At 44.6% G+C, this 19,638-nt stretch overlaps 1 protein-coding gene across 4 annotated transcripts in view; it reads left to right on the forward strand.

Annotated features, from left to right (window-relative positions):
• NYNRIN (NYN domain and retroviral integrase containing) overlaps positions 1-19,631 on the forward strand; it is a 34,904-nt gene extending 15,273 nt beyond the window's left edge. For all 4 annotated transcript variants that reach the window (XM_069097958.1, XM_069097959.1, XM_069097960.1 and 1 more), the window contains exons 3-8: positions 1,004-2,952; positions 5,235-5,365; positions 5,582-5,678; positions 11,630-11,737; positions 12,156-12,257; positions 13,123-19,631. In XM_069097958.1, the coding sequence (XP_068954059.1) occupies positions 1,004-2,952; positions 5,235-5,365; positions 5,582-5,678; positions 11,630-11,737; positions 12,156-12,257; positions 13,123-15,976 (5,241 nt within the window). In that variant the 3' untranslated portion in view covers positions 15,977-19,631. The remainder of the gene's footprint in view (positions 1-1,003; positions 2,953-5,234; positions 5,366-5,581; positions 5,679-11,629; positions 11,738-12,155; positions 12,258-13,122) is intronic.
• Positions 19,632-19,638: the final 7 nt, after the last annotated feature.

Raw genomic sequence — 19,638 nt, forward strand, 5'->3', positions numbered from 1 at the left:
TCCTGCTATGTACCAAGCACTTTTATAGATATTATCTCATCTGATCCTCACAGTAACTTTGTGAGATAGACACTGTTACTATCTTAGTTGAGTAAGCTGAGGCAAACAGAAGTTAAATGACTTGCCCAGGATCACACAGCTAGTTAGTGTCTGAAGCCAGACTTGAATTCAGGTCTTCCTGACTTCAGGCCCAATGCTCTCTCCACTGTGCCACCATCTCAGTCTTAGAGACCTGTGTTCAAGTCCTAAATCTGATATGTACTGACTTTGTAATCTTGGGCAAATCACTTAATCTCTCAGTTCTCCAAGGAACTTTCTGAAGCTATAAATAGGCAGATATGTGCTGATTTAAATTGGGAGAGGGAATTTCCTCTCTGGGATTCCTTTCTTTTTTTGCTTTTTGGAGGGCAGTTGGGGTTAAGTGACTTGCCCAAGGTCACATGGCTAGTTTTTGTGTTAAGTGTCTGAGACTGGATTTGAACTCAGGTCCTCCTTACTCCAGGGCTGGTGCTCTACTCACTGTGCCACCTAGCCGCTCCTCTGGGATTTCTTAATGCCAAGTCACTTTCTCACCAACCTTTTAACTGAGTGGGGAGAGATGCCAGTGTCCTGGTCTGGCTTGGCCTAGCTGACTTCTGAGGTCCTTTTCCAGCTCAGACCTTCTAGGGTCTTGGGTACCTCTAAATCAGGGCTTCCTAACCTTATTTTGCATGTGAACCCCTTTGGCAGTCTGATGAAGCTTCTCAGAGTAATGTTTTTAAATGCATAAAAAGAAATTAAACAGGATTACAAAGAAAATCAGTTATATCAAGATGGTTATCCAAATATTAAGAAAAACGTTTACAGATCTTGAGTTACAAACCCTTACTTTAGATGAACCTTCTTTTTCTACCTGTATTTTGACTGTGGTACAATGGGCAAAGTCTGATTGGTGGGTGGTTATCAGTTAATGTTTTTCCCTTGAGAAAGAGAAGTCTTAATTTTACTATGTTTCTTTCACCAGGAATATGTGAAAGGCTTATGTAGCCCAGAGCTATGGGAAGAAGTCAACTACCCACCAGCCTTGCATTGTGTCTTCCTTGGAGCCTGCAGCCTTTTCCTGGATTGTCTATGCTGGGGTACCTCAGCCCACATGGTGCCCCAAGCCCCAGGCTCCGTGTTGTTGGGGGGCCTGGCTGAAGCCTTCTTCATGGCCCAGAACCGGGTAGAGGGACTGGCAAAGTGGCTGGGGCGTGACCCCATCCCACCCCCTAAGTCCCGAGGAGTCCCAGAGGCTGAAGTGAATAGGGCTTTCCGGGCCCTACTGGTGGGTCGGGAGGATGAGCACTCTGGGGCCCTGCTTCGTCTGCCTCTTGCTGTCCAGGAGGAGCTCTTGAGGCTGGTGCAGGAAGCTGTAAAGGATGGGGGAAATGCAGAATGGATGGGCCCTCTTGAACCTCTTCCGGATGGCTCTTCCAGGCCTCGGCCTGGGAAGATATCAGCCAAGCCCCTTCTGGAGCTCAGGGCACTCCAGCGTGGCCAATACTGTGGGTCACGCGGAGAACCTGGAAAGGTCAGCCGGACAGAAGATAGAAAGAGTCATGTAATTAGAGAGGGCATGACGGTCCTAGAACTAGAAGGACGGAACCGGGGCAGACGTGTCTATAGGGAGATCCCTAATCTGATTCCTAATTGCAGGGGGAATAAACGGCCAGTCAATTCCCCTTCCTTTAGGGAAGAGATGCTTGGCTTGATAAGGCAGGTCTTGGGAGACGGATTGAGCCCACTTACCCTTACGGGGCCTCCGAATGGTGCTAGTGCTTCGAAGGCACAAGGTTCCCATAAACCTTCCTCAGAGTCCCGTATTCGCTGGGGGGATAGTACTTCCAAGAGGAAGGAAGACCCTCATGGGAGGAACTCAGATGAAGGGCAAGAACAACCCAGGGTAAGTTTCTCTTCTGAGAGTTATACAAAACTGCGCTCTGCCCAAATCAGGGAGGTAGGGTTAGCACAGAAACAGTTCCATAATCTTGAGGCAAAGGCTGCCTTTAAGTCCCAGGCCACAATCCCATTTGCTTCCTGGAAGAATGTGAGTTTCCCTGGAACCTGGGGGCAAGGTAGTCCTTGCAGACCTCTGTGGCTAGGACCTCAGCATTGTGCTGTAGGGCATTCAACCTTCTGGAGGGTACAGGATGGGCACTCATCCCCTTTGCCCTGGGGCCTAGACTGGGGGCGCAACTTACCCCACAATCCACTGAGGCAAGCAACTCCCTTCAAATACAAGGTGCAAGCACAAAGTCCTATCCCTGTGAGACTAGATTGGAAGAATAGACCTCTCCTTAGGGACCCCATCTTGGTGTCCCCATCCTGTAACCCAGGATGGTGGCAGGTGCTGAAATCAACCCCCCAAATGTGCCAGAGACCAGTGACCCTGACACCTGGAGGCTATGATGTCTGTTCAGGGAGCCTGCAGAGAGGAACTCTCATTGGTGATTGGGAACCAGGGTTACTTCCTACTTGGCTTCATGAACCAAGGCTGGTCACTACCTTGGGGGAGCAAGGACCAGTACAAGAGCTGGTGACCCCTTTCCCAGAGATGTCCCTTGCCAGGGCAGAGATCTTAACCGATATCCTTCGGGACGTGTCTTGTGGCCAGCCCTTTGGCCCTGTCCCTGTCTCACTGCTGAAGTACTTCGGGGAACCTGAGAGGCAGAGACAGGCAAACTGCCAGCCAATACACTGCTTTGCCAGTGGCCCAGTTTTCAGGGAGAAACGGAAGAAGAGCAAATGCCCCAAGACTGTGAGCAGTGACCAGCATGTGCCATTTGTCCATCCACAAGTGAATAACTTGGTGACCAGCTTCCAACGTTTTCATGAGGCCCTGAGTATGCCTTTCACCTTGAGCCTTGAAAACATCCCTGGGAAGCCAGGGCTTCGTCATATCATCATTGATGGCAGCAACGTGGCGATGGTGTGAGTAACAAGGGGGCCCCAGGGCAAGCATTTATGAGAGCCAGGTATCAAGGTGTAGGACCCCTTCTCAATATGTTTAACAAGATGGGATTTAGTTGTAATATCAAAGGTGACCTTGTAAGGGGAAAGAAGCTGCCAAGTATGGAAAGCAAGGGAGCGACTTCCCCTTGTCTGAAATATCCTTTCTTCCCAACTGAACCAAGTGCTTTTCATTCATCCCTTCAACAAATATCTGTTAAACATAGGGCACAATGTTTGCTATGAGTAAGGTACTATGCTCAGCATTAGGGATACAGAAATAAATAATGCATCTTTCTTACCCTCATAGAACTTACAATTTAGTAGACGTGATAAGAAGTGCACACATAAGTAAGGTACAAAATAGTGTGTGATTATTGTAAATTGTTCAGTTGTGTCTGATTCTTCATGACCCCATGGACCATACTGACCATAGAGATTTCTTGGCAAAGATACTAGAGTAGTTTGCCATTTCTTTTTTCCAGTGGATTAAAACAAACAGAGGTTAAGTGACTAGCCTGGGTCACACAGCTAGGAAGTGTGAGGATGGATTTGTACTCAGGTCTGCCTGGCCCTAGGCCCAGCACTCTATTCCACTGGTCTACCTAGCTGTCTAATAGATATCATGAGTAGGAAGGAAGAAAATAAGCATTTATTAAGCACTTACTATGAGTTGGGCATTGTGCTAAGTGCTTTACAAATATTATCTCATTGAATCCTAACAAAAAAAGCAGGCACTATGATTATCTCTACTTTATAGTTGAGGAAATTGAGGGTAAGTGACTTGTCCAGAGTCACACAGCTAATAAGTATCTGGGGCCCAAGTTGAACTCTTTAAGATGGCTCTTCCTGATTCTGAGCCCAGTGCTCTATCCACTGTGCCACCTAGGCCACCTGGAAGGGACCTTATAGATCCACTAATCCAGTCTGTTCATTTTATAGATGATGAAACTCAGGTCCAAAAAATTCAGTTGACTTGCCTACACAGTCAGAGGTAAAATTTGAATCCAGATCCTTTGATTCCAAAGTCCACATTTTTTCATTAGACAGTATGGTTTTGGACTTTGAATGAAAAGTACGATTTCAATGGATGGAGCTGGAGGGAGGGCATTCTAGGTGTAGGGAATAGGGTGAGCAAAAGTACTTACTGAGGTGGGAAAGAGCGAGACAAAATTTGACTGGAGTGTAGCACAAAGGGGATTGAGTAAGATGTCTGGAGAGGGAGGCTGTGACTAGATTGTGGGGGGCCTCAAATGCCAGGCTAGGTCCTGATACTTTAAGACATAGTTCCATTTTCATCTTTATTGTGAAGCCTTCCCTGACCACCCCAGCTCTCAGAAAGTGATACCCTCCTTTGAATCCATAGTAATTTTTGTCTGTTCTACTCACTTGTCATGATTGCCTTGTGTCGTAGCTCTTCATGTAATTAATTTGATCTTCTTCACTAGACTGTGAGCCCCTTGCGAGCAGAGTAATATATGTATATACACATATATTATATATCCTATATGTATAGGAACACAGGCAGCTGAATTCAAATGTGAGCTCAGACACTTACTAGCTATGTGACTCTGGGCAAGTCACTTAACTCTGATTACCTCCCCCCAAAATATACATATATAATATCTGTATGTGAATGTATATCTATATGTATATTTGTGTGTGTGTGTATTCCACATAATCCAGCATAATGCCTTACATCCAATAGATGCTCAATAAATAAGATAAGCATGTGGTAGAGACTACTGGACTTGGAGTCAGACCGGGCCTGGGTTCAAATCCTGAGGCTAACATTTATTTAGATATCACAGAACATTTCTGACTGTGTTTCCCCCTCTGTAAAATGAGGAAAACAATACTTGCTCTATAGGATAATGAGAAAAAGACTTTGCAGACCTAATTTAGTGCTTTGTAAGTGTGCCATTATTATTATTATCATGATGGAAGGAAGCGGACATGGGTGTTAGGAAACCAGGTCCAGACCTTTGGAGATAAGTTCCTTTTTAGTGATTTCTAAGGACTCCTTAACATGAGGGTGATGAATTGGTGGTCTGGCAGGTGGTGTTCCAGATCGAAATTGCCCTGATTTGCTATAACCTTGGGGTGGCTCTGGGGGGAGGTGTGGGTGGGTGTTATGGGGACATCCCCAAGGGCCAGCATAGGTGTCTGCTTTGTCTTGTCCCCTGTGACTTATGCTCTAAGGATATGATGGCCCTTTTTCCTTCTTTCCTTCCCTGACCGCTCTTTCTTTCTTCTTCCCCTAGCCATGGCCTCCAGCACTTCTTTTCCTGCAGGGGTATTGCTCTAGCTGTACAATATTTCTGGGACAGAGGGCATCGAGAGATCACCGTTTTTGTACCCAATTGGAGGCTGAGGAAGAACAGTAGGGTGAGAGGTGAGGGGCAAGCGCAGACTTTGTATTTCTGTTAGTTCTCATCCTTTTCCTTTCTTGTGGCCTCTCTCCCTTGCCTGACCTTAAACTGCATCCACCTCCTCATTCGTTTGCCTCGTCTTCTACTTTCCTTACCCCAGCTTTTACCTTCTCACCCCCATTCCCCCCTTGCCTCTTTCATCTGGCATTGACCCCACCACCCCCTCTCCCTTCCCCCAGAGGGTCACTACTTGACGAAGCTGCATTCTCTCAGCCTGCTCTCCATCACCCCTTCCCGATTCGTGGATGGCAAGAGGGTCACCTCCTATGATGACAGGTAACACATTCTTTCCACACAAGGCAATGTGGTACATAATAAAGTTTTAGACTTAAGAGTTTGAATTCTAGCTCAGAAACTTAATCCCTGTGAGAACTTTCAGTGAATCACTCCATGGGGGCTCAGTTTTCTCATCTGTAAAAGGGGGATGACAAATATTGAGCCACCTACCTCCCAAGATCTTTGTGAGAAAAATACTTTGTAAGTTTTAGTTACTCACATTTCTATACTGCTTTAGTATTATTGAAAGAGGGACCATTTTCAGTTCTTGAGCCTCTTTGGAGAAGGATCTAAGGGCAGTTGGGTTGGGGGTAGGGTCTGAGTTTGCATTTGGTACCCAGACAACTCTGAGAAAAAGAAAAGAGAACCTGAGGATAGTATAGTGTCTCTGGAAGATAGAATTTGAGGGTAGTCTTCTCTGAGGGAAAACTAGTGAAGGGAAAGGGAGGTGGGAGAGGGTTTGCAAAGGGAATTTCATTATGTGTCTGAAACCAAAGACTGACTGTAGAATCTTTAGAGGCAGAGTAGATCTTTTCCATTTGTTCATTTATTCAGAAAATATTCATTAAGGTCCTCTTCTGTGCAGAGCCCCAGTGCTAAGAATCAGGGAGGAGATTCAGGATGCCTACCTTCAAGGAGTTTAAAATCTGACAAGTCTAATGAAAGTTAGAGCACAGTAAATGCTTAATAAGAGGAAAAAGTGCTGTGAGATTAAATGAAAAAAATTTTGTTGGGGGGAAGAGGAGATACTGATTAGGGAAGACTTCATAAAAGAAGTAGTATCTGTAACAAATCTTGGAGAATGGTTGGAAGTGGGGAGGGAGAGTCCAGGTACGATTAGCCAAAGTGGACAAAAGTAGGATGGGAAGTATATATGGGACAGCAGAGTAGTCCATGGTTGTCTGAGGAATGGAGTATGTGATGGGGACAGGGGTGGGTGGGAAGAGTGAGGATGAAGTAAGAAGGATAAATCTGGAAAGGTAGATTGCAGTCAACTTAAAAGCTGGCCTAAAGGTTTGGGTTTTATTCTATAGGCAACAAAGAATCACTGAAAGTTTCCACACAAACAAATGATGTAATTAGGGTGGCATACTAGGAATATTAATCTGGCAGTAAGTAGTTATGTAGATAGATTAGAGGAGGAAAGATGAGCAGTGGAGAAATGTATATGGAGGTTATTATAATAGCTCAGGTAAAAGGAAAGAGGCCCTTTGCTAGGGTTGTAGCAATAGGGATAGTAAGAAAGAAATGGATTTGAAATATACAGCAAAGATCAATCAATCAATAAGTATTGGTTAGAGGCCTTTTACATGCTAGTCGTAGTACCAGGCTCTGGCAATGCAAAGAGATGAAATTAATAGCACTTGGTAACTGATGAGATATTCCTTAGATGAGAGAAAGACTAAGACAGGGTGAAAAATAACTCCAAGAATGTAAGTATGGTTGATTGGGAGAATGGCGATGCCATTGAAAAGAGGAAGAGGAACACTTTGGTTGTTGTTCAGTTGTTTCAGTCATGTCTGACTCTTCATGACCTCATTTGTGGTTTTCTTGGCACAGGTAGAGTGGTTTGCCATTCCTTCTCCAAAGAGGAGTATACTTATGAGAAAAGATGGTTGCTACACTTGAGATGTCAGTGGAATATCTTGTAGGCAGCTGGAAATGAGATGTAAAGCTGGGGAGAGAAGTCAGGGATGGATACATCAAGGAAGATACTAGATCTGGGAATTATCTTCAAAGAGAAGCAATGGTTAAAACTGTAAAAGTGGGTTAGATAACCAAGGGCCTGGGGTGGAGGCGGAGGGAGGAGGAAGAGATGACCAGTGATAGAGCATTGTCCATGAGAGGGGAGCAAGCAAGAGGAAAAGGAGCCAGAGAAGAAGTGGTCAGAGAGGTGGGAGGAGATACAGAAGCATGAATGTCAGAAACTAGAGGAGCAGAATATTTCCAGAAAGTCATCACTCTCAAAGAATTGAAGGAAGATGAGAGCTTAGAAAAGAACATTGAATTTATTGAGTAGGAGGTTGCTAGTAACTTTTAAGGGAATAGTTCTAGTAGAATGATGGGAACAGAAGCTAGGTTATAAGAGTTTGAGCAGTGGGCAGTTGATGAGGGAAATGGAGGCAATCAGTGTAGATGGCTTTGTCAAAGAATTTGGCAGTGATGTTTGTTATACAAGGACTTTTTTTTTCTTATTTTCCCAATGGAGGAGTGTTTTGTATCAGTCCACTGGATTAGGGAGTCCCTCCTGAAGAAGACGTACAGTTCTTCTCTTGGTCCTTGCTTTGTATAGCTGGGATCATAGTGTCATGCTCCCCCAGCTTAGGTACAGCTATCAAAAGATTCAGTCCTTGTCTGGGTACCCAGTTTATGTCTAGAGGGAGGTCCATGGGTCATCCAGAGACTTTGAGGAAAACAACCACTTAATGTGTTTGAAGGCTGAGAATTACATGTTAAACAATGGAAGTCAGTTCAATGCCAAGCTTCATTGGCAAGTAATGGGGAAATGGGGGAGAGGGAGAGGGAGAAAGGGAACCCAATATACAACTCATATACATGAACAGAGACTATAACTCACATTAGGGCGGTACTGCATTGGGAAACACACAGATCATTTTGAAAAGCATGCTCCCAAGTGTCCCTCTGAGAGTGGGATCCTTATACTCTGATTTTGGTGGCCACTTGAAGCTGACCATTTTGAATGTCAGGGTTTGGGATACATAGGGGATTTTTGGGGTACATAGATGCAGGGAGAAAAGCAAGCAATGGTTGGAAATATATTATTTGTGGATACATAGCCGCACTAACCTTAAAAAATATAATTGCCTGCCTGCATTTTTTCGTGAATAGATTGTCATGGTGATCTTAAGACTACTAGGCCTAATCTTATAACAAGGATGTGGGGGGGAGGTAGTGTAGAAGTGGAGAGGCTAAGTATAGGGAAACAAAAAGAAAGAGTCATTGAGATATCTTAAAGGAAAATGCACAAAAGAGACAGAAGAACGGCCAGAAAGAATCAAACTGTCAGGACGACTTTGAACGCTACAGTTTGAATTTGTTATATCATTAAAGTACATATAATTAGTATATTATTTTAAAAGAAAAATCAACTATATTTAATAGAGACCTGCAGTTTCTTGGACAAGTCTCTTTTTATTTTCTACTCTGTACTGGAAATACTCATTTTATTTGGTGTTAAGTTCAGAATAAAAATAAAAAAATTTAGCAGTGGAAGCAAAGCATGAAGTAGCATGATAGCATTAACTATTGTGAGGGATGGTTGAGGGAGAGGTTGATTTTTTTTCTTAACAGGATAGGAAAGATGAGTTTATTTGTGGGGAAAAAATCATTAAAATGATATAATGAATATATTTAAGTCAGAGAAAGGGATGGAGAATAGTCTTGAAAGAGATAGGAAGGATTAGGATCAAAACAGATTATTTCTCTCTTGTATTTAATGAAAAATATTGAACCAGAACCAAGGTTTTTTCCATTTTCCTCTTCCTTATCCAGAATCCAGAACCATTTTAGGAAATCTTGGGAAAAATTTACCTAACCAGGCTGAGAGAATTGGTGAATTCTTGTTCATTATGTTTGGTCAGACAGGTCTGGGGTAGAAATGGATTACCACTTTGATATGCATATTGACAAATCTCTTTGATCAAGACTTGAGTTATCCAAGGTCCTCATTAGAATGAACCCACATCTCATTATAATATTCATTTTCTCAATAATTGTTAACTAATTGGAGTTGATTGCTACCCTCATGAACACCCACTTTTCCAAAGGTATATATGAGTTGTGAGCCCACCATTATGAGGATCTTTGGCATTCAAGAATGCCACTGGCCTCTTTAATTAATATTTGAGCATTATTTTTTTTAAATTTATTTATTTGTTTTTAGTTTTCAACCTTCACTTTTATAAGATTTTGAGTTCTAATTTTCCCCCCTCCCTCCCAAGATGGCTGTCTTTCTGTCTATGTCTATCTCTATCTCTCTATCTCTCTATCTATCTATCTATCTATCTATCTATCTATCTCTCTCTCTCTCTCTCTCTCTCTCTCTCTCTCTCTATCTATCTATCTATCTATCTATCTATCTATCTATCTATCTATCTATCCATCCATCCATCCATCATAGCCAGTTGTAGATGGGGGCACTGTTTAGTCCTCCCAATCTCTTTTGTAGATTGTATGGCAGCTACTAAGATGGTTTCTCAGCTTTCCCCTTTTGTTCAGGCAAAATCCTATCTCTGAATTATGTTAGAAGTATTTCCTCCTTTTTGGAACTTCCAAGATGCCAGTTAGTAGGGCAGTACATGTTGGTGATCAGTAGGGATGTGGAGGGTCTTGTCTATGATCTCAGGCACTATGGGCTTGACTTAGAAAATTGGGAGGGGGAGATCTTTTCTACTGGTTTTAGGGATGAAAGCAAAAGAAAGTAATGTCACTAAAACTTCATAGGTATATGGGCTAGTAACCAGTTAATATGGGAATGAGTCTTTTAGGAGTTCTGCCTCTAATTTGCATGGCCTTTTCCAAGATGGTAGGCTTGGGTCCTTCTCTCAAAGGAAGAACTAGGGCTCTCTGATGACGCGTCTAGCTTCTTTCCCTTGGGATATGAATATTTAGCTATTTCTCTGTCCATGGGCATCCTTATGTAAAACATTATGTATGCTATGCAAATTATTTTTACTTTGTTTCTACTGAAGGCACTGCTATAAATATTGGTATGTATAGGACTTTTCTTTTTATCATTCACCTCCTTGGAGTGTCTGCCTAGCAGGGAGATCTCCGGGTCAGTGTTATAGACATGGAAGTCACTTTCTTAGTCTCATTCCAAACTATTTCCAAGAATAATTGGAGCAAGTCACAGCTTGTGGGAATTGTGGGAGTTGAATGAACCACACTGACTCCATCTTGTGACTTAATTCTGGATCTAGCTCAGTTCCCTTTCTATTTAATTATTGAATTCCATTCAATTTCTGTCTTGTGGAAAAAACCTGATTGCATTGTTTGAACTTAGCCCTGCATGGCTGGCAAGCTGAACCATCTCTACCTGTTGCTTAGAGACCCTTAACTAAAGACCTAGGTTATGCTGACCAGAAACCCAGTCGGGTCCAAAGATTGACGCAAGGAGTTTTCTAACAATTATACATATTAAGCAACCCATATGTTTTATCTGAAAACTGGCCCTGCAGGGGTCAGTCAGTTACTATTTCCTTGTTCCTCTGAATACAGACACTTGTGAGGGGAAAGGAAAGGGGAACGGGACACTTCTTTTTCTGATTTCAGGGAATTGCACCTGTTCATTCTCCTCATCCCAACTTGGGAAGTTCCTTATCTTTTCTCCAATTAGAAATGAGGTTACCTCTTTTTGTATCCTGGTTTATATCCTATTAATTGTTTTCTTTTAATGTATAAAAATCTGTCTTTCCCTGTATTTGGGGTCTGGTGCCAAGCTGAGGATACCAGGTCCCAATTTGTTAGCGTGCATTGCTCAATAAATTTATATGCTTAGAAGACCAAACTTTTGTTCTCTCAATTATTTCATATTTCATCTATCACAGGCTCCACCAACAAAGTATTAGTGTGTAGTTACAAAATTCTAAGTAGCAAACATAGCCTTATACACGTTATAAGAAAGGTCATAAAAACCACAAACTAGACGTTGAAATGAATCTAGGCGTTCTTTGTTTAACAGTCCCTATAGCATAAGAAAAGCACTTGGTGGGTTTTTAAGTGTAATAGAAATGGCAGTTATTTTTTCTCCAGCATGCCTCAGTGTGAGATTGTTGGAGCATCTCCTTAGTATGTCCCCAACAGGACCTTAGTACGTCCTCATTGGGATCTTTGTAGGTCCTTTACAGTGAACTCTAGCAGCCTGATATTGAGGAAGTGGCCTGATTCCAATTAATAACTTGGTTTCTCTCCACCCCAACCCTGGGCAGGTTTATGGTGAAGCTATCAGAGGAGACAGATGGGGTCATTGTCACCAACGATCAGTTCCGGGATTTGGTGGACGAATCAAAGAAATGGCTAGGGATCATTAGAGAACGGTAAGAGTGGTGCCCCAGGGAGACTTGACTCTGTGGTCAGATTTGGGGGCTTTTCCTTCCTGCCAGACACACAGGCTCTGTTTTAGTGTCTGTGAAGATTTGGGAGAGGGAAGGAGAAAGGGGGAGTTAGGGGAGAAGGGGAAAAAGACCCTCTAGGGAGTGGAGGACCTGTATCTTATCAACCCTGGTGAGAGGAGGATCTGGCAAAACACTTAAGACAAACTTAGGCAGGGCTGGGGATCCTGGGTAAGGTTTGGGCTGACTCCTTGTTCCCCTAGAATCAAGTGAGATAATCTTTGTAAAAGAGTTCGGCTTATAATAGGCACTTAGTAAAAGCTTATTCCCTTCCTCTCCTCCCTTTTAGGGAGTATGGAAAGGGATACTCATGTGACTTGTCCTCCCTCTTTCTCTGGCCTAGTCTGCTGCCTTTCACTTTTGTGGGGAACATCTTCATGGTTCCGGACGACCCACTGGGGCGGGATGGCCCCACCCTGGACACATTCCTGAGGAGAACAGATGGGTAACTGATTCCTCTCCCCTGGACAACTCTTCTCTTCCTCTTTCTGCCACTGAGTCTTTCAAACTCCTTTAATGAATAAATCAAGTAGATTCTGCCCCCGTGTGTCAGAATAAGGGAATGACTATCCATTTATCTAAACCTTAAAGTGCCAAGTATATTCTCTTGTAACCTCTTCTTATCTTCTCCATACCACTCCCTGAATTATTGTCTTATTCCTGAAAAACTCTGTTCCCAGCTGGTTGTCAATTAATACCTGCCAAATTATTAACTAATAGTTAATTATAATATTACATATTATGTAACAGTTAATAATAATTAACCAAACCAATTGATAGTGAAGTTAAGGTATAATCCTTCCCAGAGTGTTATAATTTATTCTTTTATTTTATTTTTATTTTTTTGCTTTTTGGAGGGGGGAAGGTAGGGCAATTGGGGTTAAGTGATTTGCCCAAGGTTGCCTGACTAATTTTTTTGTGTTAAGCATCTGAGGCTGCATTTGAACTCAGGTCCTGGCTTCAGGGCTGGTGCTCTATTCACTGCGCCACCTAGATGCCCCTAGAGCATTATCATTTAAAGTCTACAGCACCCAAAGGAATATATTTCTGAAGGTGAGATTTCAGTCATTATGAGAGATATCAGAGTATTTTAGGGGCAGGAGCTTGGTGATTCTCAGATTATATGACGCAGGCAGCTACTTACTCTATTAGGTCTTGGTCATACTTGAGGACGAAATAAAAGTATTGCTGTGTGGTTTTTTTTTTTTATCATTTTCCTAAGGATGACTCTTCTGGGTGGTGATTATTCTTCTTCTTTCTCTTTCCCGTTCCCCTCATCCTGCCTCTCCCACTCCTCTCTCTCTCTGCAGGTTGGAGTTGGCCGTCAGCAATTTTCTGAAGGTCTGGGAGACAAAGCCTCCTGCCAGAGCCTCCTTTCTCCCAATAAAGGCCAAGGGGCTTCAAGGTAAGAAGCATCTAAAGAGGGGCTGCTCTGGACCTCAGCAGAAGGGAAAGGTGAAGAAGCTGACAGAGGGTGTAGAGAAACTGATGGCCGAGGAGGAAGACCCTCTAGACACTTGCCTCTCCACGGTTTTCCGAGAAGAGTGCCCCTTCCTTTCAGATGATATCCTCCGATATTTTAGCCTCCAGGACAACACCTCAGAGACCTCTCTCACTCCCTGGAAAGGCTCCTCCCAACTTGATATCCCTTGGGGTGGGGCAGGGCAACCCACGTGCCAAAGGGTCCTTGACCACTTGGCTCAACTGACTGTACCAACCAGCTTCTCTGCTCTCTCCTTCTTTGTGGGGTTTATGGGATGCCACAAAGATGTGATCCCCCGCTATTCCTCACTTGTTGCTCCGCTTCACGGCCTCCTCAAGAAGAAGACACAGTGGCAGTGGACGCCCGAGCACTCTCAGGCATTCCTGGCCCTGAAGCAGGCTCTGGTGTCAGCCCTCTCCTTGGTGCCCCCTGATCCTCAGTTGCCCTACCGCCTGGAGGTAGCAGTGAGTGAGAAGACCTTGGCTGCCGTCCTGACGCAGGAGCGGGCAGGGCTGAGGCGTCCCATCGCTTACACCTCTAAACCCCTCCTCCCCCAGGAGGGCAAGGCTGCCCTGAGCAGAGGTGGTGGCCTCTGTGCCCTGGCCTGGGCTGTGAGGCGTTTTGCTCCCTCCCTTGGATCTGTTCCAGTTGTTCTGGAAGCCTCCTATACCTTGGGGGACAGCCCAGACCCTGAGCAGAGGGAGAGTCTAGAGACTTCTGACACATGGCTGGCCCGATGGTCCCTCCTGGTACAGGATAAAGACAGGAGAACCTTGGGCACATCTTTCCTCCCAGGGCCTCTGGGTGACAGTGGCCTCCCAATACCCACACCTGATTCATTGCCTCAGTTTTTCCAAATACTGCCACCTTTTTCTGACTTGTCCTCCTTTGTATGTATTTATACATCGGGGTATTGTTTTTACCAGGATACTGAGTGGTGTGCAGGCTTTGGGTTGTATGTCCTGTCCCCTGACAGTCCCCCCCTGTCCCTCTCTTTCTCTTGTTCACCTCATACACCAACCTATGCCCACCTGGCGGCTGTGGCTTGTGGCCTAGAGCGATTTGTTCATTCCTGCATCCCTCTGGTATTTCTGGTTAATTGTAGCTGGCTCTTTAACATCCTTATAGATCTTCTTCCTCTCTGGCACTCCCGTGGTTTTCTGTCCTCTGATGGGGCCCCATTGCCTCATCCAGCCCTGCTGTCCTATATCACTTCCCTGGCCTCTAGCCTCCCCACCTTGCCCTTCCTCTTCAAAGCCTCCTACAAGGGCGCCCTGTTTAGTGTGACAGTGGAAGCCTTAGCCAAGCAGGGTGCCCAAGGGTCAGGACCACTGTGGAAGTTGCCAAGGCATATCATGCCTTCTGTTGGAGTGGCAGCCAGTCCCTTGGGCAATGGGCCGAATCTTCAGGTGCTGCAGGAGAATGATGCTGTTTTGTTAGAAGCCATTTGCCAGCTGCAGGCTGGGCACAAGCTGCCCGGACATTCACCCCTCAAGCCTTTTGAACCTGGAATCAGTTTTGTTAAGGAGTGCAACCTGCTCATGTATGGAGAGATGAAGAGACCCAAGGTCTGGATTGTCCCAGAGCAAATCCGGAAGGATCTGATTTACTCTGTGCATGATGTCCCTCCTGGTGCCCACGCTGACCCAGAGGAAACCCTCAGGAGGGTGAGGATGTTAGGCTGGTGGCCTAAGATGCATGGGCAGGTGAGGGCCTACTGCAAATGTTGCTTGTTCTGTGCCTCAATAAACAACCTGAGCAAGGAATCCAAGTGTATGCGCACCCAGTGGAGCTCCACATCAGCAGTGCCCTGGTCTAATCTCCAGATTGATGTGATTGGGCCCGTGCCTGCCAGTGAGGAGGGCCACAGGCACGTGCTCATTGTGGCCGACTCCTACTCCTCCTGGACAGAAGCTTTCCCCCTCAAGTCCTTCACGCAGATGGCGGTGGCCCAGGTGCTGCTACAGCAGGTGTTTTCCCGCTGGGGGTTACCGGTGAGGCTGGAGGCAGCCCAGGGATCTCAGTTTGCCAGGCATGTCCTGATGAGCTGTGGCTTGGTGCTGGGAGCCAAGCTGGGTAGTATCTCTGGGGATATCCAGCCTGCTGAACTGAGGGATAGAAACTCAAACCAGGCCTTTAAGAATTTGTTGAAGGAGTTTATCATCCTTCACGGGAAGAACTGGGCCAGTTGCCTGCCCCTTCTGCATATGGCCTTTAGAGCCCTGGAGTCTGGACCCACACCTTTTGCAGTTGTGACAGGGGGTGAGATGAGACTGGCTGAATCTTTGTGGTGGGAGCTCAGCGGGGCCCATGTTGAAGGGCTGAAGATGGATGTGTTCTTACAGCAGCTGAAAAGTAACATTCTAGAAAGTCAAGTTCGGGTAGCTCTGGCCTCTGGGGACCAGTCCATCCTAGCTCAGAGAAGCTACTTCCAGCAGGAAGTTCAGGGGAAGGAGTGGAATGTGGGAGACCAAGTCCTGCTATTGAACTTCCCCAAACCTGGCTCAGTTCGCTGGGTTGGACCCTATTATATTGTAGACAGGCTGAGTCTGTCTCTGTACAGGGTCTGGGGTTATCCAACTCCAGGGAAGCTGGGAGTCACATACCCCACTAACTTGATGAAGTTGTATCCTCAGGGTGGCGCTCCCTTGCCCTCGGTGATATTAGAACAATTGGAGTAAGCCACTATGACCCCCCTGTTTTGGGGTACGGAGAAGGAACCTTATCTCTCCCCTTCACTGCTCATACACAGCTTCTCCCGAGCTTCAGCTAAGAACTAATCTCCTGGGGAAATCTTCCCGACTTGAGAGTGTTCAGAGATGCTGCAAAGGACTTTCTCCATCAGTTCCCCTCACAACTTTGCCCAGGGTAGTTTGTTTATACAGTATCTGTTTCTAGGTTTGGCTCAGTCAGCCTATTCTTCCCTTTCAGGAATCAGCCCAGAATCTCATCCCTAACTAGTCTTAACTTGTCCCAGGACATCTGAATGGGAAGCTGACCAAGCCAATCTTCTCCCAGGGAGAGAAGTCTCAGCAGGGGTTCCTTCCTTTAGCTATTTCATTGTGGTATCATCTAGCACTGGCTTTTCCAGGAGGTCTTAAAACCTAATGGGCTGAGAGAGAGCAGTGAACCCAGACAGGGTGTAGGCTTGTTTGATAAGCCACATGCTCACCTCTCTCAGGCCACACTTAGGCTCAATCAGTGACCCAGTCAAGACTGTCTCCTGTTTTACTCAGCATGTTAATGTTGAGGTTTTTGATGGTGCTGGATCCAAAGGGATCCTCCTTAGAAATCATTTGAGCTGGGTCTAGATTTTCACCCAGTCACTGATGGCTTTTGGGACAGAATGTATTCCCTCCTCCCTCCTCCCTCCTCCCCCCAAAAAAAGTATTCTGACTGCTCAAGGGCCGTTAATGGAAATCTCTGGGTGGAGTCCTGAGGCATAGAAGAATAGGTAGGAGTTCTAAGGGACTCTGGCCACCTCATTTTACTCCAACTCCCCAAACCCCATCCTATGACAGTTTCTGCACTCTAGAAACCTTGATGGGATCACTGAGCCAGAAGAAGTTGTCTTGACTTGCCCAGGAAACTCAATTCTTTGTTCCAAAGGGGTTGTAAAGTTGAGTCCTGTGTTGCTCTGATAACAAGAACACTGGCACCCTGCACCAGCCCCTACACACACACACACACACATACACACGCTCTCTCTCACACACTGTTTATGAAATAGCTTTTCATTATACATCTGTGGATGGAACCTTATGCATGTGCTTTTTATGTAATATGAAAATTGGTCTCATTCATCAAACCCTTACACTTTTCCACCCAAGTAACCCAGCTTTGCCCTAAATCATATCGTAGATGGGATCTTATGTATGTCTTCCATGTAATGGGAAAATTGGGCCCACTCTTAGGGCCCCCCTTCCTCCTTACCACATTACCCTACTTTGACCCACATTGTGCCCTGAAAGGAACTTTATATGTCTTGGGAAGTGAAATTCATTCCTTTTGTACTTGGACCCCATCTATGAGCCAATCATTTCCTTATTTCTCCTTATAGTAATTGGGGGTGGGAGTGAATTTTAATTTAATTTGCAAATAAATAGCTCAAATTGGAAGTGAGTTTATGTGGTCTTTTGGATAGAAATCAGGCTGGTATTGAGGCAGGGGGAAAGACTCAAATGGGATTGTGGACCAGACTTACTGACTTTAGAGGTGAAAGATATTCATGCACCCACCCCTCATTTTTATAGAAAGGAAATTGAAATTTATTAATACATCCAAAGTTACATAACTGGATGTGGCAGAATCACTTGATTTTGAGTTTGATTTCTCCCCTGTTCCTGTGGGTTGAGGGATGAATGATTTAGGGTAGAAACAAAGGCAGCTACACACTTTTTAGCAATGGTTTAAACTTTTTACCTCCTCTTACTGTACCTGTTGGAGAAAATTATTTCCTTAGATCAGGCTCAATTCTCACTGTCATTGTCTTCTCCCATCTTTGCTGTTCCTTGCCCTTTCTCTTGATGACCCAGTGGCCCTACCCTTCTTCCATCAGTTGAGATCTGAAATAGGAGGGAACTGTTTGGAGAGATTCCTCTGTGTGTGTGTTCAGGCCGTTGAACAATCTCACAAAACCACACAGGTATCTTACCCCAACCCTCCCAAAGTGACCCATGGTAACTACCACTTGTTATATCTTTTGTTATTCAGTCATGAATGACTCTTCTTGACCCCACTTGGGGTTTTCTTAGCAAAGGCACTGGAGTAGTTTGCCATTTCCTTCTCCAGCTCATTTTAGAGATGAGGAAACTGAGGCAAACAGGGTTAAGTGACTTGCCTAGGGTCACACAGTAAGTGTCTGAGGCCAGATTTGAACTCAGGAAGATGAGTCTTCCTGACTTCAGGCTTGGCATTCTATCCACAATCCCACCAAGGTGCCCAACATTACACCTGCCCTCAGAGCAAACTAGTTAGTCAGTAAACATACATACACACACCCCTGTCTCTAGGTCAGAGAAGCAAGGGTCAGAGTTCAGCAAACAACTGGTATGAATAACACCTCAACTTTTCAAGTGACTTTATCTGAATCTGTATATCACGTCATCCTTCATGTAATTCAGCATGAAAATATCAAATGCACGGTTTGTAGAACATGTAGGAGGGAAAGCAGGACAATAAGAGAGGCAATAATTTCCTTTCCTGCTTGGGCTTTTAAGGATCTCCCTTTGTCCCACCAGGTTCTCTCTGGAGAATACCTACCACTTTGGTTTTCAGCCAAACGAATTTGCAAGATCAGACTGAAGTTTGCCCCTCCTCTTCCCTCCCCTTGTGATATCACCCTTGGAGTTGAGGGAAGAAGTGAAGGAGGAGAAAAGGCAAGTTTATAATTGAATTGCTTCAGCTTAAGGGGATAAAATGAGAAAGACCATTTCACCTCTGCAGATGGGGGAGGAAAGAAGAAACAGTATCTTGCTAGAGACTAGAACTCATGGTTTTGAGTCAGAGAGGGATTGGGTATATATAATTCCTGGCTCCTATACATACTGTCTGGGTACCCTTGGGCACATTTACTCATGGAGGAGGGGTGGGGGGTGCCTCAGTTTCCTTACCTGTATAATCAGGATGACCTCTAAGGTCTTTTCCAACTTTTCCAATCATTGTTCATGACTCATGTGTCCATAATACATTAAAGTGCTCTGCCTAGAATGTTAGGATTAGAAGGGACCTAAACTCCTTATTTTGCAACTGAAGAAAATTGAGATGTGAAATGACTGGCCTAAGTAAAGTCATATAATTCATGAGATTTTGGAGCCAGGGCTAGATCTGAGACTGTCTTCTGAGATGGGGCTAGATCTGAGACTGTCTTCTGAGATGTTACAGGGTCTGTTAAATTACAGTGTAATTCATTGCATAATGTGTGGTTCATATTTGCTGTGACCCTTCTAAAGATGGATTCTTAAAATTTTTGTAACTGCAAGTGCTATCCTTCCTCTGGGAATGTAAATCGATTGATACTGCTTGCTAAAGATTTTGTTATACATGCATACATAATTAAATGTAGCTAAATTACTAATTGAGGCCTCCCCCCCCCATTCTAGGGGATTCTTTTGTGTTAGGAGTTTACCTTGCCTCCCCTTCCCTTGTAGGGTTTGTTAGTATTCATACGTAGAATCTCAATTTTCCATCTACTCTGTATGTATCATGTGTGTACCTATTTATATCCATGTTGTCTCTCCCTCATTAGAGTATAAGCTCCTTGAGGGCAGGTATTTTTCCTTTTTATCTCCAATGCTTACCACAGTGCCTACCTCTTAATAAATGCTCTTTGGTTAATTGATTG

The sequence above is a fragment of the Petaurus breviceps genome, unplaced genomic scaffold (genome assembly GCF_028583685.1).
Source record: "Petaurus breviceps papuanus isolate PSGF00001 unplaced genomic scaffold, PetGlider_PUasm1.0 37, whole genome shotgun sequence".
Lineage (NCBI taxonomy): Eukaryota > Metazoa > Chordata > Mammalia > Diprotodontia > Petauridae > Petaurus > Petaurus breviceps.